This window comes from Pogoniulus pusillus, chromosome 29 (assembly GCF_015220805.1).
Source record: "Pogoniulus pusillus isolate bPogPus1 chromosome 29, bPogPus1.pri, whole genome shotgun sequence".
Taxonomy (NCBI): Eukaryota; Metazoa; Chordata; class Aves; order Piciformes; family Lybiidae; genus Pogoniulus; species Pogoniulus pusillus.
Window position 1 is genome coordinate 2,034,225 of NC_087292.1, and position 23,479 is coordinate 2,057,703.

The 23,479-nt window shown below is 49.3% G+C and overlaps 1 protein-coding gene across 6 annotated transcripts in view; it reads right to left on the reverse strand.

The window, feature by feature from the left end:
• Nucleotides 1-1,720: 1,720 nt before the first annotated feature.
• The window catches only part of ITCH (itchy E3 ubiquitin protein ligase), a 94,941-nt gene continuing 73,182 nt past the window's right edge, over nt 1,721-23,479 (reverse strand). For all 6 annotated transcript variants that reach the window (XM_064167386.1, XM_064167392.1, XM_064167388.1 and 3 more), the window contains 11 exons: nt 20,331-20,403; nt 18,639-18,710; nt 14,630-14,718; nt 12,909-13,068; nt 11,344-11,477; nt 9,501-9,641; nt 7,263-7,383; nt 5,607-5,711; nt 5,285-5,381; nt 4,084-4,156; nt 1,721-2,087 (listed from right to left, as the gene is read on the reverse strand). In XM_064167386.1, coding sequence (XP_064023456.1) covers nt 1,988-2,087; nt 4,084-4,156; nt 5,285-5,381; nt 5,607-5,711; nt 7,263-7,383; nt 9,501-9,641; nt 11,344-11,477; nt 12,909-13,068; nt 14,630-14,718; nt 18,639-18,710; nt 20,331-20,403 — 1,165 coding nt within the window. In that variant the 3' untranslated portion in view covers nt 1,721-1,987. The remainder of the gene's footprint in view (nt 2,088-4,083; nt 4,157-5,284; nt 5,382-5,606; nt 5,712-7,262; nt 7,384-9,500; nt 9,642-11,343; nt 11,478-12,908; nt 13,069-14,629; nt 14,719-18,638; nt 18,711-20,330; nt 20,404-23,479) is intronic.

The window sequence follows — 23,479 nt, forward strand, 5'->3', positions numbered from 1 at the left end:
GTTTCAGCTCCCTTACCCAGGAGCCTTTTACAAACAGCTTCTGTCCTAAAGCTCTGAGCTGCAGTTATGCTTTAGTATGTGCTACATGAGACTTCAAGTCTCACCTCTCTCACTGTGCCCAACAGCTCACCTCGCTGAAGGTTGTTCACCTCCTTTCAGACAACAAAAGAGCTGACCATAGCCATGCCACTTCAAGTCTCTCTCACTGTAGCTAACAGCTCACCTCGCTGAAGGTTGTTCACCTCCTTTCAGACAACAAGAGTTGACCATAGCCATGCTACACTTCAAGTCTCACCTCACTGTAGCTAACAGCTCACCTCACTGAAGGTTTTCTCCTCCTTTCAGACAACAAAAGAGCTGACCATAGCCATGCTACACTTCAAGTCTCACCTCTCTCACTGTAGCTAACAGCTCACCTCACTGAAGGTTGTTCTCCTTTCAGACAACAAAAGAGCTGACCATAGCCATGCTACACTTCAAGTCTCACCTCTCTCACTGTAGCTAACAGCTCACCTCACTGAAGGTTGTTCTCCTTTCAGACAAGGGAATGAGTTGACCATAGCCATGCTACTTCAAGTCTCACCTCTCTCACTGTAGCTAACAGCTTATCTCATTGACGTTTGTTTTCCTCCCTTCAGACAAGGGAAAGAGCATACCCAAAAAGTGCATTCAGTCTAAAGGAGCAGTAGAATGCAAAAGGTTACTGTAAACCAGAAGAGAATTGATTCTAAAATGAAGTAAAAAGGTTCTTAATCCAATAGGAACTCACTATAAAAGTTACTTAGCCATAAGCAGCTTAGGATGCATTAGCTTAGAAACCTTCCCCTCAAAACTTCAGCTTCAGTCTTTACAGGACTATTTCCTGATGTTCCAGCTGTTCCAACAGCTGGAATCCATGTCTGAGTTTCCTATAGCCTCAGCCAGAGTATCACCTATCAGCAACAACAGTGATAAAGGATTATCATTTTTCTGAATCCATTTGCTTTGTACCTCCCTCCTGAGAGCCCAAGAAGGTCTTCAGAGCAAAGCTGACTGCAACAAGTAAGAATAGCAACACTGAGAAGCACACCCACCGACACCAGACGAGGAACACCAGTCTGCAGGCAGCAATCCCAACTGGAGCCACTGCAGCCCCAGCTGGAGCCACTGCAGCCCCAGCTGGCCTTGTCTTTTGCAGAACAAGTGAAGTACCACAGTGCTAGTATTGATGTAAGAGTTACATGTGTGACACAGAAAACAGCTCAGAAGTCTTCTGAGGGCACACAGAAAGGTTTCCAGTCGCTTTGGGCAGGAGTTTGTTTTGCTGAACTTAGCAGGGTTGGGCCAAAGGAAAGAAAACCAAAAACCCTAACCAAAGCAAAGCTATGCCCTGGAGTTGTGCCACAGGTTGACATCCCCTTAAAGAGCAGCTCGAGTCCAGCTGGCATGTGAGCAGCCCCTGGGTGAAGGGGGGAAAAGCAAACAGTCTGGCCACGCTTGGAGTTAGTAAAAAGAGCTTACACAATGGATTTGCTCACAGTCCACAGAGGATGGTTACAAGCTGGCTGGACTCACTCTGCTGCAAAGAGGCTTAGGATGCTGCTGCAGCACTGCAGCTACCAATCAACTTCCCAGTGCATCAGTAGCAAAAAATGCTACTAAAAAAGGAAAGAGGAAACCTATTGTTAAAAACCTGTCAGTCGTTAAAGGACGCATTCCACCTAATGAATGGTACAACAAAGCAGAGCCCAAAGCTGTATTCAAACCTCTACTTAGGGCAGAAGAAGTCATTTGTAGCCATAGCTGATTGCTCATTTGATTTCTGAAAGTGCTCAGTAGGAATCCAGAGTTAATTTGGAGAGAACCTCAGGATTACATCCTCTTACTCACACCTTAGTACGGTTAAATAAATCCAAGTCAAGTCTACTTTACAAGGAAGTGTGCAACAAGCAGAAGTGAAGAACGTTGCATCGTGCTGAGTTCACATTCTTCAAGGTGCAAATTTCAGCTACTCTTGCCCAAATCCTTCTGTCTCCTCGATGGCAAAGAGCAGCTTCTCCTTCAGCTGCTCGTAATTCTTATAGGGTGGAAGGTCTAAGCGATTGAAACTGAAAGCAAAGGGAAGACTTCAGCAGTGAAAGAGAAAATCTATGGGCAATTCAACTGTGTGCTGTGGAGCTGGACACCTGGACCCATGTTCTGGTGAAGGGCTGACAACTGACAGAGATTTATGGATTCCTGAGAGCAGAATGGCAGGGGCTGGAAGGGACCTCCAAAGCTCAGCCAGTCCAACCTCCTTGCCAGAGCAGCATCGCCTAGACCAGATCACATAGGGACACATCTCTCCAGAGAGGGAGACTCCACAACCCCCCTGGGCAGCCTGTTCCAGGGCTCTGTCACCCTCACAGGCAAAAAAATTCCTCTTCATATTAAAATGAAGCTTCCTCTGCCTCAGCTTCCACCAGAGCCCCTTGTGCTGTCCCTGGGCATCACCCAGCAGAGCCTGGCTCAGCCTCCTGCCACTCACCTGCACACACTGATAACCACTGCTGAGGTCGCCTCTCAGCTCCTCCTCTGCCAGCAGCACAGCCCCAGCTCCCTCAGGCTCTCCTCCTAACAGAGCTGTGCCATTCCCTTCAGCAGCTTTCTGGCTCTGTGCTGGACTCTCTCAAGCAGTTCTATGTCCCTGTTCAAGAGCTTGAACAGTGCCACTTTAGCAATGCTGTGCACTTGGTGAGCAGTATCACTACCCTATGCTCCATGGTTAGGGTCACCATTCACATCTGAGATGTTAAGTTTGGCTGTTCTTACTATCCACAGATGGACCTGAGCAGAAGCTACCTTTTCCCTAGGGAAGAGCAAGTGTCCATGTGGCCACTGCTAGCAAGGTGGAGTGGAGTGCTAACACAGAGCAGCCCCAATCTCTCCATGCTGCTGGTGAGAACTTTGCAGTGCTACACAAATCCATGGAATTCACAGATTGCCTCGGGTTGGAGGGGACCCCCCAAGGGCCATTTTGTCCAAATCACCTACAGGCAGCAACTAAATGAGGCTGCCCAGGGCCACAGCAAGTCTGATCTTGAATGTCTTCAGGGGTGGGGCCTCAACCACTTCTGGGCAACCTGTTCCAACATCTCACCACCCTCATTGTGCAGAACCTCCTCCTAATGTCCAACCTAAATCTCCCCTACTTCAGTCTCAAACCATTGTCCCTTGTCCTATCCCCACAGGCCCTTCTGAACAGTCCCTCCTCAGTCTTCCAGTAGGCCCCCATCAGATACTGAAATGTTGCTCTAAGGTCTCCCCAGAGCCTTCTCCTCTCCAGGCTGAACAGCCCCAACTCTCCCAGCCTGTCCCCATAAGAGAGGCTCTCCAGCCCTCTGAGCATCTTTGTCACCCTCCTCTGAGCCTTCTCCAGCAGGTCCATGTCTCTCCTGTTTTGGGGACCCCAGAGATGGACACAGCTCCTTAAGTGAGGTCTGAGCAGAGCAGAGGGGCAGGATCCCCTCTCTCCATCTCTGGCCATGCTACTTTGGATGCAGCCCAGATTGCCATCGGTCTTCTGTGCTGTCAGTGCCCATTGCTGGCTCCTGTCCAGCTTCTCATTCATCAGAACCCCCAAATCCTTTTCTGCAGGGCTGCTCTCAATCTCATCATCCCCCAGACTGGACTGATATTGAGGGTTGCCTTGACTTGGGTGCAGAACCTTGCACTTTCCCTTACTGAACCTCCTAAGGGTCTCCTCAGCCACCTCTCCAAGGCCCTCTGGATTCCATCCTGTCCTTCAGTCTCATCAACCACAGCACTCAGCTTGGTGTCACCTGCAGAGCTGCTGAGGGTGCCCCTCAATCTCACTGTCCATAGCACTGATGAAGAGAGTGAACAGCACTGGTTCCAGTTGTATCCTCGAGGGATACAATTTCTCACCCATCTCTACCTGCCCAGGGAATCTACCCCAGGCCAGAAGAGCCTTCCAAAGCTCAGCTCTTTCTTGGCAGCCAAGTTTTCTGGTGTAACTCAGTGTGTGCTTTTCCCACAGCCCCAGGCAGATTGCTGTCAGCAGAAGCAGAACAGCAGCAGTGCTCTGGTCTGCTGCCTACTCACCAGGTGTGACTTCTAGGTAACCAGTTTTCCTTTCCAACTTTCTCAATACAGAACTTCTGGGGTCCATTGCTCCCTGTAAGAAATCCAAACAAACAAGGCATAGGTCTAGCTACAAAAAGGTGAAGCTTTCCCTCCAGCTCTTCTTCCATCACAGCTCAAGTACATGCAAAGCTTACAAACAGCACTCACTAGAGAATTCATTTACATTGCCCATAATCATACCACAGAAACAGGGGCTGGAAGGGACTTCTGGAGAACAAGTCCAACATCCCTGCCAGAGCAGGGTCACCCAGGAACACATCCAGATGGGTTTTGAATGCCTCCAGAGAAGGAGGGGTTTGTTGTAGTAGCTACCTGACTTCTCCTGCATGGCCTGGCAAGGAGTTCTCTGCACCTGCCCAGAGGGAGATGTGTGAAGTGATCTTTGCAGTACTGAGAACAGAAGGACTTTGGGAGGATGATTCCTGCCGCAGCCATTCTGTGCTGTCCCAGCACTCAGTGCTGACAGAAGGGTAAGGTTGGAAGGGACCTCTGGAGATCATTAAGTCCAACCCCCCTGCCAGGGCAGGGTCACCCAGGGCAGGTCACACAGGAACACATCCAGATGGGGCTTGAAAGCCTCCAGAGAAGGAGACCCCACAGCCTCTCTGGGCAGCCTGCTCCAGGCCTCCAGCACCCTCAGATCAAACAAGTTTCTCCTCATGTTGAGAAGGAACTCCCTGGGTTCCAGTTTGTGTCCATTGCTCCATGTCCCATCACAGGGCACCACTGAGCAGAGCCTGGCCCCTTCTTCTTGACACCCACCCTTCAGGTATTTACAGACATTGATAAGCTCTCCCCTCAGCCTTCTTTTCTCCAGACTAACCAGCCCCAGGGCTCTCAGCCTTTCCCCATCAGACAGATCATAGAATCAACCAAGTTGGAAGAGAGCTCCAAGCTCATCCAGCCCAACCTAGCACCCAGTCCTAGCCAGTCAACCAGACCATGGCACTAAGTGCCACATGCAGTCTTTCCTTGAACACCTCCCTGGGCAGCCCATTCCAATGGCAAATCACTCTCCCTTCATCATCCTCACAGCCTCCCTTGGACACTCTTCAGTATATCCCTGTCCCTCTTGATCTGGGGAGCCCAGAACTGGATGCAACACTCCAGGTGTGTGTAACATGTAACTGGGTGCTTTAGTGGCACTGTTAATGCATACCCATGAGGTCAGCAAATCCTCCCACTGGCAATCTGCATGTTCCAGTCACAAACTGCAAGAGCCTCATTCTCTTCTCATTGTCTATTTCTTTCACAAACTGAAAAACAGGAATTGAAATCAACCTTCAGGTCTAGATTTGACATTCAGATCTTATCACCACTTACATCCACAGACCAAGGAAGCACAGGACTGCTGGGACCAGCTGGATTACAGTGACACAATTCACTCCCACACCTCTTCAGGGTTTCTGACTGTTGTTTACCAAGCTGGAGCTGTGCTCTGTAACTGCTGTTGGTCTGAGAAGAAAGCTAAGTGTACAAACCTGCCAGAACCACACGATCTGTCTGCTGGTCCTGGTGTAGTGCCTGTAAATGGTGTGCCTCTGCCAGTCAGTCAAGTCAATTTCTTGCATTCCACACAGAAGCACCTTTAGGGGAGGAAAAGGGAAATAAACCTGAGTAGAAGTCATAACTTTCATTCTACAGCTTCCCACACGTGAAAAAATGACTACCAACTGCAGTCACACTCAGAGGCATCTGCAATGACAGCTCATGGAATCAGAATGGTTTAGATTGGAAGGCACCACAGAGATCATCTTCTCCAACCTCCCTGCCATGGGCAGGGACATCTCTCAGACAGACTTGGCTGCTCAGGGCCTCATCCAGTCTGGCCTTGAATACCTCCAGGGAAGAGGCATCCACAACCACTCAGGGCTGCACCTTCCAGAGTCTCACTACCCTTGCACTGAAAAATGATTTCCTCAGCTCCAGTCTAAGCCTGCTCTCCCTCAGCTTCAAACCTTTGTCCTGTCTCTAGACACCCTCATAAGCAGACCCTCTGCAGCCTCCCTGTAGGATCCCCTTCACATATTACTAAGGTCCCCCCTAGAGCCTTCTCTTCTCCAGGCTGAACACCTCCACCTCCCTCAGCCTATCCTCACAGCAGAGGTGCTCCAGGCTCATTGTGGCCTTCCTCTGGACTCACCCCAACAGGAGTTCTTGGGTTTAATTTGAAACCACATCCAAAACTTAGAGTGAGGGATGAGGAGTGCTTGTGAAGGGCATTCAGAGAAGCCACAAGACAGAAAGCATCCCTGTGAGGAAAACAATGACCAATTGCTTGTGTTTAGACACTCCAGGCAGGAACAATTTATCACTGCCCAGCCACACAATTCTCTGCTAGGAAAATAATGCTTTGGGGTTATAGTTTTCTCTTTTAAAATCTAATAGGTGCCTCAGGAAGTGCAATTTGGAGAGACCAAAACCATCTAGAACCTGGTGCTGTCCACATGTGGTCATCCACTGCCCATCTGGTTCTATCTCCCTTCTGTCAAGTTACTCATTCTTTGAACACAGGCAAATCAAATTGCTGAGGAACACAAGAGCAATCTGATCATTCTTTACTGGCAGAATAGCAGCCCTCCAGTGCCTGAGGAAGGCTGGGAAGGGACCTTCTACAAGGGCTTGTAGTGAAGGGATGAAAGGTGACTGAATTGAAGCTCAAGGGGAGACCAGGCTGAAGCTCGAGGGGGGACCAGGCTGAAGCTCAAGGAGGGGAGATTCAGACTGGAGATGAGGAAGAAGTTCTTTACAGTAAGGTAAGTGAGACACTGGCACAGGTTGCCCAGGAAGGCTGTGGATGCCCCCTGCCTGGAGGCATTGAAGGGCAGGCTGGATGAGGCCTTGAGCAACCTGGGCTAGCAAGAGGTGTCCCTGCCCATGGCAGGGAAGTTGGAACTGGGTGATCTTTGAGGTCACTTCCAACTCAAACCATTCTATGATTCTATGAATCTTGGCCTTTAGAAATATGTCAGTAGGAAAGGTGAAGGTGAACACAGGAACCAAATAGCACTTCATGAAGTTCCTCTCACAACAGAGTTGTCAGCCTTGGTGAGCTCTGCTCTTCAGACATAATGACTGCAGGTGAAGTGTTTGCTGTGTACCCACCTGCATTTGGCAACAGCCAAACAATCTCTTACCTCCAGCTCCTTAGCATCAAAATACTGCAAATACTGCTGTGGCAGAATTTCATTGAAGCCTTCAAAGAAAGCCTGTGTCTGCTCCTCAACACCTCGGGAAAGTCTCCATTCTGCTACTAGCCTGGAAAAGAAGACACACAGAAAGATAATTAAAAGGGCCTGTGCTAAGCCAAGCTCAGATCTTTGCTTCCCTGACTTAGGAGGAGCTGGGCAACAAAGTAAAAGACTGGAAAAAAGGGAAGTTCAGAAAGTTCTAGGGATAGAGCATTGTATCATTTCAGGGGAGTGTTTGGAAGGGCTTGTGGTGATGGGCTGAGGGGCAGTGGTCTGAAGCTGGAGCAGGGGAGACTTAGGCTGGACACCAGGAGGAAGTTCTGCACAGTGAGAGTGCTGAAATACTGGCTGCCCAGGGATGTGGTTCAAGATCAGATTTAATGTGGCCCTGGGCAGCCTGATCTAGTTGGAGGTGTCCCTGCTGACTGCAGAGAGGTTGGACAAGATGACCTTTGAGGGTCCCTTCCAAGCCAATGCAATCTGTGACACCTTTGTCCTGTGCAAGCAATTCTGTGTTTTCTTGAAGTGAAACCCCTGTGTTTCCAAGGGAAAGTATTTTAGACTCAAAGAAGAGGCAGCATCTACTCATTAATGAGAGCACAGCAGTCTCCAGGTACCTGAAGAAAGGAACCAAAAAAACCCCAAAATGCAGAGCTAGATTTGTCTAACATTGCCCCCAGAAATCTCAGTCATTAGCCAGAAGGTAAAAGCTAGGTCAGGTTGTCCTGCTGAAGATAAAGAGGACTGCTGGCTTACCAAGGAACAGCTCTGGCCATTTGGAAAGATCCATTTTTGCTTCTGTTCACCATGAAACTTTGCTCTGTGGTAGAAAGGCCACTCCCCATTAATGTAAGGGTAAAAATGTGCCCTTGTGGCCAAGAGAGCCAATGGCATCCTGGGGTACATCAAGAAAAATATGGCCAGCAGGACTAGGGAGGTTCTTCTCCCCCTCTACACTGCCCTGGAATACTTTGTCCAGTTTTGGGCTCCCCAGTTCAGGAGAGGCAGGGATCAGCTGGACAGAGTCTGATGGAGAGCCATGAGGATGACTGGAGGACTTGAGCATCTCCCCTATGGAGGCAGACTGAGAGCCCTGGGGCTGCTTAGTCTGGAGAGGGCTGAGAGGGGATCTGATCAACATGTACAAATCTCTGAGCAGTGGGGGGCAGGTGGAGGGGGCCAAGCTCTTCTGGGTGGTGAGCAGTAATAAGGCAAGGAACAATGGATAAAAGCTGGAACAGAGAAGGTTTCACCTCAACATGAGAAGAAATTTGTTTTGGTGTGATGGTGCTGGAGGCTTGGAGCAGGCTGCTCAGAGAGGTTGTGGAGTCTCCCTCTATGGAAACTTTCCAAACCCACCTGGATGCATTCCTGTGCAGACTACCCTGGGTGATGCTGCTTTTGGCTTGGACTCAATCTCTGGAGGTCCTTTCTAACCTCTAACATTCTGTGGTGTTGTTGCAGTTGGCTCCAGGCAGTGCCCAGCTGTGCAGCATGGTCTCTGGTGGGGGGCACCTGGAATGGGTGCATCTTTCTCCATGTGTTCCTACTTCCTTGGCAAACAGCAGTCTAGCCCTTAGTGGTGGTTGTGTGGAGAATGAATTGCATCAAGTTCACTCCTTAGAGGACATCTGCTTTGGTGCTAGGCAGATGGTGAGGAGGTAGGGAAGTGTGCTTGCACACATTCTGTGACTGTGTGAGAAGCAGGCAGGAGACCCAAAGAACCTGAGCCCAGGCAGAAGCAGGTATGCTGAAGGCAAGCCTAACCTGCCAGGACAGCTGAAGTCAAGGCAAGGGCATGGAACAGGTCATCCTGAGTGCCATCACAAAGCACCTACAGGATGGCCAAGGGATCAGGCCCAGCCAGCATGGGTTTAGGAAGGGAAGATCCTGCCTGACCAACCTGAGCTCCTGATCATAATCAGGTTCCTGCCTGGTGAGTGTGGATGGAGTCTGCCTGGCCTGCGGCAAAGCCTTTGACACCATCTGCCACAAGCAGCTCCTGGCACAGGAGCTCCTGGCTTGTACAGATTCACTCTGGTATGGGTCAGTAACTGGCTGGAGTGCTGGGCCCAGAGAGTGGTGGTGAATGATGCTTCTGATTTCATAGTTAATCTTTTCTTGCTAGAGCTAAAGAAAGAAAAAGGAGATAAAAAGTATTTTCAAGTCCTCCTTCAGGCTCACCTGATGTATTCCTCTTTGTTTTCTTCTGTGACTAGGATGTTGCTACCATTTGGCTTCAAATCATGGCTTTTGATTTCACCTAGAATTTCTTTATCCACTGAGAAAAACATTTCCAAGCCACATTCTTCAATGTCATTTTCTCTGGAAGGAAAAAAAAAACCAAACTCATGTCATTTGGAGTGAGAGTGTGTTGAGACTTCACACTCCTCAGAGGGGATGGGCATGAAGAAGTTTAAGGGTTTGGAGCTAAAGAAAGGAAATGTTCCTTTGTGGATGGTTTGCACCAAGTACTGACTCACTACCAATGTGCACACATGAAGTTTTCATCAGCTCTTACATTTACCAGCCACAGCCTGGTGCTACCATCCAGAAAGCCTCTGTGCTCTGCATGAATTACCTATCACAGAAGGACAGAAGGTTAGGGGCTGGAAGGGACCTTTCAAACATCAGCCAGTCCAACCCTCCTGCCAGAACAGGATCACCTATACCAGATCATACCAGGCTGAGAGGGGACCTGAGCAATGTCTGTAGATAGCTGAGGGCTGGAGGGCAGGAAGGGAGGCACAGGGACAGCCTCTGCTCACCTGTGCCCTGCCACAGGACAAGGGCAAGGGAGGGAAACTGCAGCACAGGAGGTTGCAGCTCAACATGGGGAAGAACTTCTTGGCTGGAAGGGTCCCAGAGCCCTGGCACAGGCTGCCCAGAGAGGTTGTGGAGCCTCCTTCTCTGGAGCCTTCCCAGCCCTGTCTGGATGTGTTCCTGTGTGTCCTGCACTGCATTCTCTGCTCCTGCTCTGTCAGGGCTTGGACTGGAAGATCTCCAGAGGCCCCTTCAAATCCCTACCATCCTGTGACCCTGTAAGGTAGGATAGCCAGATGGCTGCCAAGGATGCAGCGAGGAATCACAGAATGGTTCTAGTTGGAAGGGACCTCAAAGCTCAGCCTGTTCCTACCCCCTGCCATAGGCAGGGACAACTCCCACTAGAACAGGTCACTTGAGGACTCATCCAGCCTGGTCTCAAACACCTCCAGGGAGGTAGTGGAGCACAGAAGCACAGAATGTGATCTCTGATTACATTCTGTGCTTCTGTGCTCCACTACCTCCCTGGGAAACCTGTGCCAGTGTCTCACCACCCTCACTGCAAATAACCCTTTCCTAACATCCAGTTTCAATCTCCCCTCTGCCACTTTAAACCCATTACCCCTTGTCCTGTCATTCCAAGACCTTGTCAGTAGTCCCTCCCCAGCCTACCTGTAGGCCCCCTTCAGATACTGGAAGGCCACCAGAAAGTCTCATTCAGCTTGGAGCAAAAATCCCAAGGAGAGTTGGGGAAATGCATGAACACTAACTTAAAAGCATTAAATCTTTGGTATCAACCTCTAAATCAAACATCAAGTCTGACTAGCAGAAGGATTTACTGAACTACATTTGTTACCTTCACGTTATTATAGCACTCAACTTCTCTTCCCTAAACACGTAGTAGGGAGAGAAACACTGAGTGGAATTGTGCTGAGTTGTTTGAGGTCTCAGTGGAATTCACTCCAGCTGTTTTGAGAATGGTGTTCAAGACTGCCACATCTGTATAATGTCTACTGAAGCCCATCAGAAATAGAATGCCAGATGCTGTGCAGAAGATTCAAGGGACCAGAAGAGGCTTTGAAGTGTAAAATTATACTTTGTGTATCTAAAATCCCAGTAAAAAGGGCAGCAGTGCTCTTCAATTGATGTGTTAAACTTTCCAGTGGGGGTTATAGCAATACATTTCCACCTGCTTCCTGGCACAAGGGAATAGACTCAAAGCCACTGTATTGCCACTTCAAGAACAAAATCAAATCAAACTCACTTTACCCAGATGAGAGAGTTGTAAAACTCTGGGTCAACAGATTCTAAATCCTTGAGTCCCACTGGCTTGTTTAGGATCCTTTTATAGAAGGGCAGAGAGAAACCAGTGTCAATGAATTTCCCATGGAACAATGCCTGAAAGGACATGAAAACAGACAAAATAAATGCCAGGCATGATCAAGCATTTACTATGCCAACAATTCTCTACTCTGTACCAATCAACTTTGACAGCTGAAGAATGGAAACGCTCCAGAACATTGCAACTGTTAACAGGCTGAATGAACTTACACCAAGGATCATAGAATCAGGCAGGGTTGGAAGGGACCACAAGGAGCAGCCAGTTCCAACTCCCCTGCCATGCCCAGGGACACCCTACCCTAGAGCAGGCTGCACACAAGCCCCATCCAGCCTGGCCTTAAACACCTCCAGCCATGGGGCCTCAACCCCCTCCCTGGGCAACCCATTCCAGCCTCTCACCACTCTCATCACCAACAACTTCCTCCTCACATCCAGCCTGAACCCATCCACCTCCAGCTTTGCTCCATTCCCCCCAGTCCTGTCACTCCCTGATATCCTGAGAAGTCCCTCCCCAGCTTTTTTGTAGGCCCCCTTCAGATACTGTAAGGCCACAATAAGGTCACCTCAGAGCCTCCTCTTCTCCAGCCCATCCCTCGCTGATAATTGCTTGTACAGCTTAACCCTCCTGGGCAGAGCGATCTTGAACCTGACTCCAGGTGGTATTGACCCCCTCCCCAGGGGTGGGTCTGAACACTAGCAGGTGATGGTGGTTAGCCCACTCCTCCTTCCTGTCTAAGACCCATAAAAGCAGGGGGACTCCCTGTTTGCTCTCCATCTCCCTGCACCCCTGCTCAACAGCAACCCCCATCCTGTTCCTGCTTCTCGTTTCACCACGGGGCCATCACCCTGGAGGGAGACAAACCCCCACTGCCATTAACATCTGGCTGGATATGAACATGTTTTGGATCTTGTTCTCCCTTCCCTATACCTCTGTAACTTCCCTAACCAGGTGATGGTCAGGGCACCCCCCCCTTCCTAAGATCCACAAAAGCAGGGGGAACCTCCTGTTCTCTCTCTCTCTCCCTGCCTGCCTGCCAGCATCACCACTCCTGTTTTCCTGCTGCTCTTTGTCTTACCATGTGGCCATCATCACCACGAGGTGGACATAACCCCACTGCCATCAAATCTGGTTGTATCTTTACATACTTTGTATCTTATTTCCCCTTCCCTATACCTTTGTAACTCCCCTACCTCATATACCTTTTATTTACTGTTAAACTTTTCTCCTTTTAATTCCAAATCACACTGACATTATTTATTTGGGTCTGCTTTAGCTTTCCTCTCTCTCCATCTAATTCCTTTTCCTTTGGGAAAGAAGGGGGAAGAGGGAAGGGCATCCTAGAAAATGTTACTGGTTCTATCAACTCTATTGGAGTCTCTGGGAAATCTAAATTAGAACCAAGACATAGCTTCACCTCCAAAATTCATTGTTCAATCCTCCACCTGCTGCCACAACCTTTACTCAGGAGAACTCCTTTTGGGACTTACCATGGCAATGAATCTCCCAATGAATCGGAAGTATTTCAAGTGGTCTGGGTTAATGTAAGAGGCTGGATTTATCTGTAAGCAGTAGTTATCTTTCCCTGCATATTCAAACAGGCAATACATTGGGTTCAAAACTTCATGTGACAACAGAAAGAACCATTCCCTGTAATCACACAAACAATAAAGACACATTCAAAATAAATTAAATGGGACGAACCAAAAAGAAGTAGTTTTAAGCTACCTCATGTCTGAGTTATCATAGAAGGGGTTAGGTTGGAAGGGAGCTCAAAGCTCAGCCTGTTCCAACCTCCTGCCATAGGCAGGGGCACCTGCCACTAGAACAGGTTGCTCAAGGGCTCATCCAACCTGGTCCTGAACACCACCAGGGAGGTTGTGGAGCACAGAAGCACCCAACGTGATCAAAGATCACGTTGGGTGCTTCTGTGCTCCACAACCTCCCTGGGCAACCTGTGCCAGTGTCTCACCACCCTCAATTTGTGCCAGTATCTCACCACCCTCAACCTCTGCCAGTGTCTCACCATCCCCAACCTGTGCCAGTCTCTCACCACCCTCAACCTGTGCCAATGTCTCACCACTCTCGACCTGTGCCAGTCTCTCACCACCCTCACTGCAAACAACTTCTTCCTAACATCCACTTTCTAACTCCCCTCTGCCACTTCAAACCCATTCTTCCTGCTCCTGTCATTACAAGGCCTTGTCAATAGTCCATCCCCAGCCCTCCTGTAGCTCCCTTCAGATGCTGGAAGGCTACTCCAAGGTCTCCTCAAAGCCTTCTGAAGAGCCCCAACTTAGGAACTTAGTGGCACATAGGTGCCAAGTGACATCTTTACCAAACAGCAATTCTAGCCCAAACTGCAACTAACACAGGTTAGGAATGAATTTGCAATGGTTTGGATGAAAAACATCCAGATCTAAATAAGCAGATTAAAAGCCTACCACTGATTAAAACCATGGGGCTTTAGGGACTGCTAATTAACACAGGTGCCATTCTAATAAGGATTTGAGTCTTCAAAGTAGGTTTTTATTCACTTTTTCACTAAATCTCTACTTGGATACTAAGGGTTCATAGAATGGCTTAGGTTAGAAGGGACCTTGAAGATCATCCAGTTCCAACCCCCCTGCCATAAGCAGGGACACCTCCCACTAGCCCAGGTTGCTCAAGGCCTAATCCAGTCTGGTCCTGAACACTTGCAGGGAGGGGGCAGCCATAACCTCCCTGGGCCATCTGGGTCAGTGTTTCACCACCCTCACTGTGAAGAATTTCTTCCTCATCTCCAGTCTCAATCTACTCTCCTCAAGCTTCAAGCCACTGCCTCTCCTATCCCTACAAGCCTTTGTCTAAGGTCCCTCCCCGACTTTCCTGTAGTCCACTTCAGCTACTGGAGGGCTGCTCTAAGGTCTCCCTGGAGCCTTATCTTCTCTAGGCTGAACAGCTCCAGCTCTCACAGTAATTTCTGCACCTCTTTAATCACAGAGACCATTAAAGCAAGTCCTAACTCAAACTGAACATAACTTTACACAGGTTTAAGGCAGCCGTGCACCTGAAGGAACTGTCTCTTCAGATCACTCTCAGGGATGACAAGCAATAAACCTCACTAACATTTTGAGAGCACTGCAGTTGAACTGTTTGCTTTTGGGAAGTCTCCACATCAACAACTTGCAGAAAAAAAAGAAGTATTCTTTGCAATTTCAGTTTAGTTTACCTTGCAACACCTCCATAATCTAAGCCTTCTTCACCAGGGAAAATAACCCACAAACGTCTCCGCAGATCCTGAGGGCTGAAGCTCATTATCTTAGTGAAAGAAAAACAGTCAATTCTTTTTATGCAAACAGCTCCAACCACCGACCACACTTACTGCTATTTGCTGTCAAACAGCACACAGTTAATCACAGTATCACAGCATCATCAGGGTTGGAAGAGACCTCACAGAGCATCAAGTCCAACCCTTTAGCACAGAGCTCAAGGCCAGACCATGGCACCAAGTGCCACGTCCAGTCCTGCCTTGAAAAGCTCCAGGGACGGCGACTCCACCACCTCCCCGGGCAGCCCATTCCAGTGTCCAATGACTCTCTCAGGGAAGAACTTTCTCCTCACCTCCAGCCTAAATCTCCCCTGGCACAGCCTGAGGCTGTGTCCTCTTGTTCTGGTGCTGGCCACCTGAGAGAAGAGAGCAACCTCCTCCTGGTCACGACCATCGCTCAGGTAGTTGTAGACAGCAATGAGGTCTCCCCTGAGCCTCCTCTTCTCCAGGCTAACCAATCCCAGCTCCCTCAGCCTCTCCTCGTAGGGCTGTGCTCAAGGCCTCTCCCCAGCCTCGTTGCCCTTCTCTGGACACACTCAAGCATCTCAATGTCCCTCCTAAACTGGGGGGCCCAGAACTGAACACAGCACTCAAGGTGTGGTCTAACCAGTGCAGAGTACAGGGGCAGAATGACCTCCCTGCTCCTGCTGGCCACACCATTGCTGATGCAGGCCAGGATGCCACTGGCTCTCTTGGCCACCTGGGCACACTGCTGGCTCATGTTCAGGTGGGTATCAATCAGCACCCCCAGATCCCTCTCTGTCTGGCTGCTCTCAGCCACTCTGACCCCAGCCTGTATCTCTCCATGGGGTTGTTGTGGCCAAAGTGCAGTACCCTGCACTTGGAGCTATTGAACTCCATCCCCTTGGCCTCTGCCCATCTGTCCAGGCGGTCAAGGTCCTGCTGCAGAGCCCTTCTGCCCTCCAACCCAGCCACATCTGCCCCCAGCTTAGTGTCATCTGCAAATAATTCAGACCATAAAGTGAGCTCTGAGCATGGCAAGTTACCTGCCTAGGCAATGCTCTGTGGGATTTGATGCGTTAACGCAAACTGATTTCCATAGATTAAAAAGGCAAAAGATGTGAAAGAAAAGGAAACAACAATCCTGAACCTCTCCTGGATTTCTGTAGTTATCATCACCAACAGAGATAGCTGCAAAGGATGGATGGATGAAAGTATAGCAAAGTATAGAATGGATGCATAAATATACAAAAGCAAGAAGTACAAAACTTAACTCAGGTCTTGGTGGTTGTGTCACTAAAATTACTGATCAGGCATTTTGTTTGCTAGGGAAGCCTTGCTGATGTTTGTGCCACTGCATTCTCTGTCTCTTCATTCCTTCCAGTACCATTTTATTACCTCTATGGCTACTGTAAAAGGACCAAGTGCAGTTTGAGAAATAAGGCTGGAGCTCATTTTCAGTTACAGGATTTCTTTTCTTAGAATCATAGAATCACAGAATCAAGCAGGTTGGAAGAGACCTCCAAGATTATCCAGTCCAACCTAGCACCCAGCCCTAGCCAGTCAACCAGACCATGGCACTAAGTGCCTCAGCACTCAGTCTTTTCTTTAACACTTCCAGTCTTTTCTTTAACACTCCACCACCTCCCTGGGCAGCCCATTCCAATGCCAATCACTCTCTCTGACAACAACTTCCTCCTAACATCTAGCCTAGACCTCCCCTGGCACAACTTGAGACTGTGTCCCCTTGTTCTATTGCTGGTTGTCTGGGAGAAGAGCCCAACCCCCACCTGGCTACAGCCTCCCTTCATATGCCTATGCACCTCTATGTACAGGCACCAAAACGTCAGCACAGAAAATGGAAACCAAGGCTAAATCAGTGATACTCAGATTTAGCAGAACAATTTCACCATGGACCCCTCTGATTCAGTCCCTGATCACCCAGCAATATCACTTGCAGGTTTTTACATCTGATCCTACTGCACATGAAACATTACAGAATGGTTTGGGAAAGAAGGGGGACGAGGAAAGGGCATCCTACAGATTGTTGTTGGTTCTATCAACTACAATTTGAGTCTCTGGGAAATTTAAATTAGAACCTAGACATTAAATATGCACATTTCTCAAAAGACCTTTTCAGATGCTGCTCTGAAGGTGTTGCCTCTCTGGCCATGTACACCTACAACAGGAGAATTTCCACTGCTAACAACGTAAGACCTGCCGATACACAAGCGTCACAGCAGGCCACCAGCCAGCACTCTCTGCAGCTGTTTAAGTACAGCTTTTGCATTTAGAAACCATCTGCAACAGGCCCTTTTATATTCTTATTACCATCTCCCCATGCCTCCAAGTATAAACATTGAAACCCTGCTTATTTCTCATCCCTCTGTCCCAACAGAGAGGCTGCAGGAGATCACCCTCGAGGGTTTTAAAGCCACATTAACGCCTAACACAAAGGATGGGTCAAGAAAAGGGAGAGCCTAATATTAACAGCCTCTTGATTCCAAAATATTAATAGGTAATATTTTTCCCCTCACTTTGAAGATCCACAACAGAGGGATAAATTCAATGAAATAAAGTTCTTTTGGAGTAAAAATCACTTTGACAAAGCAGTAGTGTGCTGTAGGTTGTAATCACTGTGCCTATACTGAACAACGGAGCCACAGAGCTTCAGGCTTGCTGTCCTTTTACTGTTCCCCATGCCTGCCATGGATGTGGCTTGCTACTGATACATCATCTACATATACACATGATGCAACTGTGCAGAGGCTCCTTTTCTAAAGATGAACAAAGTATTGGGTGTCACAAATATTCCTTGCAATGAAAATGGTGAAATGCCAAGCAAAGAGCCACTCGCAAAGCTTATCGTGGTAGGTACCACACTGCTTCCGCTGCTCTTGCAGTTAGATATCATGGTAGGAAAGCAAATCTACCCACTGGATTCAAAAGGTGTCTCTGGAGAGTCAAACAAGTGAAAAGGGGAACAAAGCTATGACTATACTGAAAGATGTAAGAGCACAGCATGTCTGAAACACACAGTGCTTCCAAACAAACTACGGATTCCTCTAGACATCATTTAAAGACTCCTAAGACCCTGACTTAGATCAGCTGAAAGCAGTTTGGTAGATAGCTCCTGCTTCTGTGACCTGTGTCAGCAAAATGAAGCACAACATGAAAACTCCCTGAGGATGAGGAGCTGCTCTATAACAGCACTGCCCTCCAAAGGAAAGGCAAAAACGAATCACCTGCTCTATCAGACTAATCAGCCTTTGGGGCCACAACTTCAGATTTCAGCTTGACCTTTTAACATACAGAATCTGTGATAGAATGGGCTGGGTTGGAAGGGAGCTTCAAGGCTCATCCAGTCCAACCCCCTGCACTCAGCAGAGATATCCTCCACTAGAGCAGGTTGCCCACAGCCCTGTCCAGCCTCACCAGGAATATCTCCAGGAATGGGACCTCAAGCACCTCCCTGGGCAAACTGTTGCAGCATTCCAGCAGCCTCCTGGTACAGAACTTGTTCCTCACATCCAATCTCAATCTGCTCTGCTCTAGTCTAAAGCCATTGTCCCTCACCCTGTCCCTGCAGGCCTCTGCAAACAATCTCTCTGCAGCCTGCTTGTAGCCCCTTTCAGGTACTGGAAGGTTGCTATTAGGTCTCCCCAGAGCAGTCTCTTCTCCAGGCTGAACACCTCCAGCTCCCTCAGCCTGTCCTCACAGCAGAGCTGCTTCAACTTCAGAGCATTTTTGTGGCCCTCTTCTGGACCCTCTCCGTCCTTCCTGTGCTGAGGACTTCAGACCTGTGAGGTCTCACCAAAGTGGCTGTATCCAAACTATTAAACCAGTAATGCTTTGTTAGTTTCACTGAAAACACCATTAGGAAGATGCCAAAAGATCAATGTTTAATCAGCTCATCATGCCCACTCCTAAAGATCTTTCAATACAATACCTGTTGAAAGGAGTCCTCAAATAATGTTTTCCTGCTCACTGTGATCTTTATGTGTTGTGGCATTGCCAGTTGCTGAAATGAAATTGGTAGAGGTGAAGCATACAGTCAGTTCCCAAGGCACAGTTTGGACTGGGAGTTGTTGTATGAATTGTTTAAGAGGTAAAGTTGAAGTTCATTAATCCACATAAAAGCAGTAATGAAAGTATCTGAACTGTAATTTACTCCAAGAAAAAACTGCTTCCAACAAAGCTGTCTACAGTGAGGTAATCAGGCCTCCAGATCCTGGGTCAGACATCAGAATTGTTGGGGTTGGAAAAGCCCTCTAAGAACATCAAGTCTAACCATCAAGCCAACACCCTCATGGCCATTAAGCAATGTCCCCAAGTGCCACATCCACAGGTTTCTTGCCCTCCCTGGGCAACCTGTTCCAGTGTTCCCTCACTGAAAAGAATTCCTTCCTCAACTCCAGTCTCAGTCTCCCCTCTCTCAGCTCGAAGCCATTACTCCTCATCCTGTCATTACAAGCCCTTGCCCAAAGTCCCTCCCAGCTCTCTCCTTTCAGCTACTGGAAGGATGCTGTAAGGTCTCCCCAGAGCCTTCTCCTCTCCATGCTGAGCAGCCCCAGCTGTCTCAGCCTGTCCCCACAGGTGAGGTTCTCCAGTACTCTGATCATCTCTTCAGACTCCTCTGAACCTGCTCCAGTAGTTCCAGGTCCTCCTTGTGTTGAGGGCACCAGAATTGGATGCAGTGTTCCAGGTGGGGTCTTACCAGAGTAGAGCAGAGGGGCAGAATCCCTCCCTTGTCCTGCTGGTCACACTTCTGTTGATGCAGCCCAGCACACATCTACCTTTCTGGGCTGCCAGCTCATATCTTCCTCCATTCTAACAAGTTTTAACAAATCATAGAATGGTTTAGGTTGGAAGGGAGCTCAAAGCTCAGCCAGTTCCAGCCCCCTGCCATAGGCAGGGACACCTCCCACTAGAACAGGTTGCTCAAGGCCTCACCTGGCCTTGGACACCTCCAGGGAGGGAGCAGCCACAACCTCCCTGGGCAACCTGTGCCAGTGTTTCACCACCCTCACTGCAAAGAACCCTTTCCTACTATCTAGTTTGAATCTCCCCTCTGCCACTTCAAACCCACTGTCCCTCTTCCTGCCATTATAAGACCTTGCAATAGTCCCTCCCCAGCCCTCCTGGAGCCCCTTCAGATCCTGCAAGGCCACTCCAAGCTCTCCTCCAAGCCTTCTCTTCTTCAACCTGCACAGCCCCAACTCTCTCAGCCTGTGCTCACAGCAGAGCTGCTGCAGCCCTCTCAGCATCTTGGTGGCCTCCTCTGCACTGGCTCCAACACTTCCATGTGCTGCTTGTGCTGGGGGCTGCAGAACTGCACCCAGGACTGCAGGTGGGATGTGAGGAGAGCAGAGCCAAGGGGCAGAATCCCCTCCCTTGCCCTGTGCCCACACTGCTCTGGCTGCAGCCCAGCACAGGGTTGTGTCTGGGCTGATCACCTTCTACCAACATCTAACAAATCCCAGCCATAGCTCACCTAGCTTTAAAGTCTTGTATTTACCCCCTCCTAAATTAACTCACCTCTATCTTGAGTTTGGATTGCTTTCACTTGCAAGAGTGCATTTAAAGCATGCAAACAAAACCCCTAAGTGCAAAGAGCTGTTGCCAAGAACTGAATCCTTACCTGACACCAGAACCTGAAATAGTGAACCTTTGCCTTGAAGTCACGCACGTAAGCGATCTGGGGCCCATTGTCTCTGGAAGAAAAGGGAGAAGAAAAGTCAATTCTCCAAGTGATTTTGTCACTTCAGTAAAAGCTCTGCAGTGTCTAGTTGGAAGATTCTGATTTGTGTTTGGAGTGGGTTTTTTTGGGTGTCATTTTCTTGGGTTTGAACTGAAACAACAACAACCACCAAACAAAAATTCATCGCTTAACTTGTGGAGTGAGCAGAGGGAACTTCTCAGACAGCATCTGATTATTGACTGCATAGAATGGTTTAGTTTGGAAGGGAGCTCAAAGCTCAGCCAGTTCCAACTCCCTGCCATAGGCAGGGACACCTCTCACTAGAACAGGTCACCTAAGGCCTTATCCAAAGTGGTCCTGAACACCTCCAGGGAGGCTGTGGAGCACAGAAGCACCCAATGTGATCTCCGATCACATTGGGTGCTTCTGTGCTCCACAACCTCCCTGGGCAACCTGTGCCAGTGTCTCACCACCCTCAACCTGTGCCAGTGTCTCACCACCCTCAACCTGTGCCAGTCTCTCACCACCCTAAAAAGGTTCTCACAGTAAGGATGGACTGACCCTCAGTTAATTTAAGATGGGAAATAATTCTGGGTTTAACTCCATTCTGGTTCCTAACCAGACAAGGACAAGTGCAGAGTCCTGCCCCTGGGGAGGGATAACAAAGTGCAGCAGCCCAGGCTGGGAGGTGACTGCTGGAGAGCAGCCCCAAGGAGAGGGCCCTGGGGGTGCTGGTGGCTAACAGTTGCCCATGGCACAGCAATGTGCCCTGGGGGCCAAGAGGCCAATGGGATCCTGGGGTGCATTAGGAGGATGTGTCCAGCAGAGCCAGGGAGGTTCTCCTGCCCCTCTGCTCTGCCCTGCTGAGCAGTACTCATCTTGAGCACTGCCTTCAGGTTTGGGCTCCCCAGTTGCAGAGGGACAGGGACCTGCTGGAGAGGGTCCAGCAGAGGGCTACAGGGATGATGAGGGGACAGGAGGGCTTCCTTATGAGGAGAGGCTGAGGGCCCTGGGGCTGCTTAGTCTGGAGAGGAGAAGTCTGAGAGGGGATTGGATCAATGTTTCTAAGTATCTGAGGGCTGCCAGGAGCAGGGGGACAGGCTCTGCTCACTGCCCCCTGGGGTAGGACAAGCAGCAATGGGTGTACGCTGCAGCAAAAGAGGTTTTGCCTCAACACAAGGGGGAACTTCTTGACTGTGAGGGTCCCAGAGCCCTGGCACAGGCTGCCCAGAGAGGCTGTGGCATCTCCTTCCCTGGAGCCTTTCCAGCCCTGTCTGGATGTGTTCCTCTGTGATCTGTGTCAGATAGGATTGTCCTGCTCTGGCAGGGGCTTGGACTCAATGATCTCCTTGGGTCCCTTCCAACCCCTAACATCCTGGGATGCTGTGAAATGTCAAAAGAAGAAAGGTTGGAGTACACTTGAAGCAGGTAGTTCCATTTAAACACAAGGAGGAACTTCCTTATGTTGAGGGTTGTTGAGCACTGGAGCAGACTGCAGACTCCATTTCTGGAGTCATTCCAATCCTACTGGGAGATAGTCTTGGGTAATCTGCTCTGGGTGACCCTGCTGTAGCAGTGGAGCTGGAGTAGATGATCTGCAGAGGTCCCTTCCAACCCTTGCCATGCTGTGATGCTGACTGAAAGGAATGGATCTGATCATCAACAGCACTGATGAAGTTCCTGTATTACCTTCAGATCTTGTAAATGCTACCTGGGGAAGAAGGACTCTCACATGTTCAAAACTCCACCTTCTTCAGGCACAATCAGCAGCAGATGAAAAGAAAACAAACCAATCCCAGCCAAAAAAACAAACAAAAACCCCAAACCAACCCAAAAAACAACCAAAACCAAAGAGAAAAAAACCCAACAACAACCATGAACCCCTCAGAAAACGAAGAAATATTGTTACAGGTAAAAGTTTCTGCATAAAAGAACAAACAAAGAGTTAAAAAAAACCTTTCCAAAACGATGCCTGCCAAAAATCCCTTCTGAACATCTCAGAAGCACAGACAGAATGTCAGGGGCAGGAAGGGACCTCCAAAGCTCAGCCAGTCCAACCCACAGCAGGATCACCTAGACCAGATCACACAGGAACACATCCAGGCAGGTTCTGAATATCTCCAGAGAAGGAGACTCCACAACCCCCCTGGGCAGCCTGTTCCAGGGCTCTGTCACATTCACAGGGAAAAAATTCCTCCTCATGTTTATATGAAACTTCCTATGCCTCAGCTTCCACCACTGCCTCTTATCCTGTCCTTGGGCATCACCCAGCAGAGCCTGGCTCCAGCCTCTGGGCACTCACCCTGCACATATTTATGGATGCTAATGAGGTCACCCCTCAGGCTCCTCTTCTCCAAGCTGAAGAGCTCCAGCTCCCTAAGGCTCTCCATTCCCTTAATCCTCAGAAACTCCAAGTTAAACCATCTGCTCTTTACCATGTAGACAGATTCATTACACTGCAAACAAGCCTACCAAGCTGCTTTTCTACTTCCCTTCCATTTTCCCAGAGCACAGAAGGAGGTTTACAAAGGGCTTGGTCTCTGCTGTAACATCATCATAGATGATCTGGTTGAGGGCATGGAGTCAGTCATCAGCAAGTTTGCAGGTGACACCAAGCTGGGGGCAGATGTGGCTGGGTTGGAGAGCAGAAAGGCTCTGCAGCAGGACCTTGACCGCCTGCACAGATGGGCAGAGTCCAAGGGGATGGCTTCAGTAGCTCCGAGTGCTGGTGCTGCACTTTGGCCACAACAACCCCATGCAGAGATACAGGCTGGGGTCAGAGTGGCTGAGAGAAGCCAAACAGAGAGGGATCTGGGGGTGCTGATTGATACCCACCTGAACATGAGCCAGCAGTGTGCCCAGGTGGCCAAGAGAGCCAGTGGCATCCTGGCCTGCATCAGGAATGGTGTGGCCAGCAGGGGCAGGGAGGGCGTTCTGCCTCTGTGCTCTGCACTGGTTAGACCTCACCTTGAGTACTGTGTCCAGTTCTGGGCCCCCCAGTTTAGGAGGGACATTGAGATGCTTGAGCGTGTCCAGAGAAGGGCAATGAGGCTGGGGAGAGGCCTTGAGCACAGCCCTACGAGGAGAGG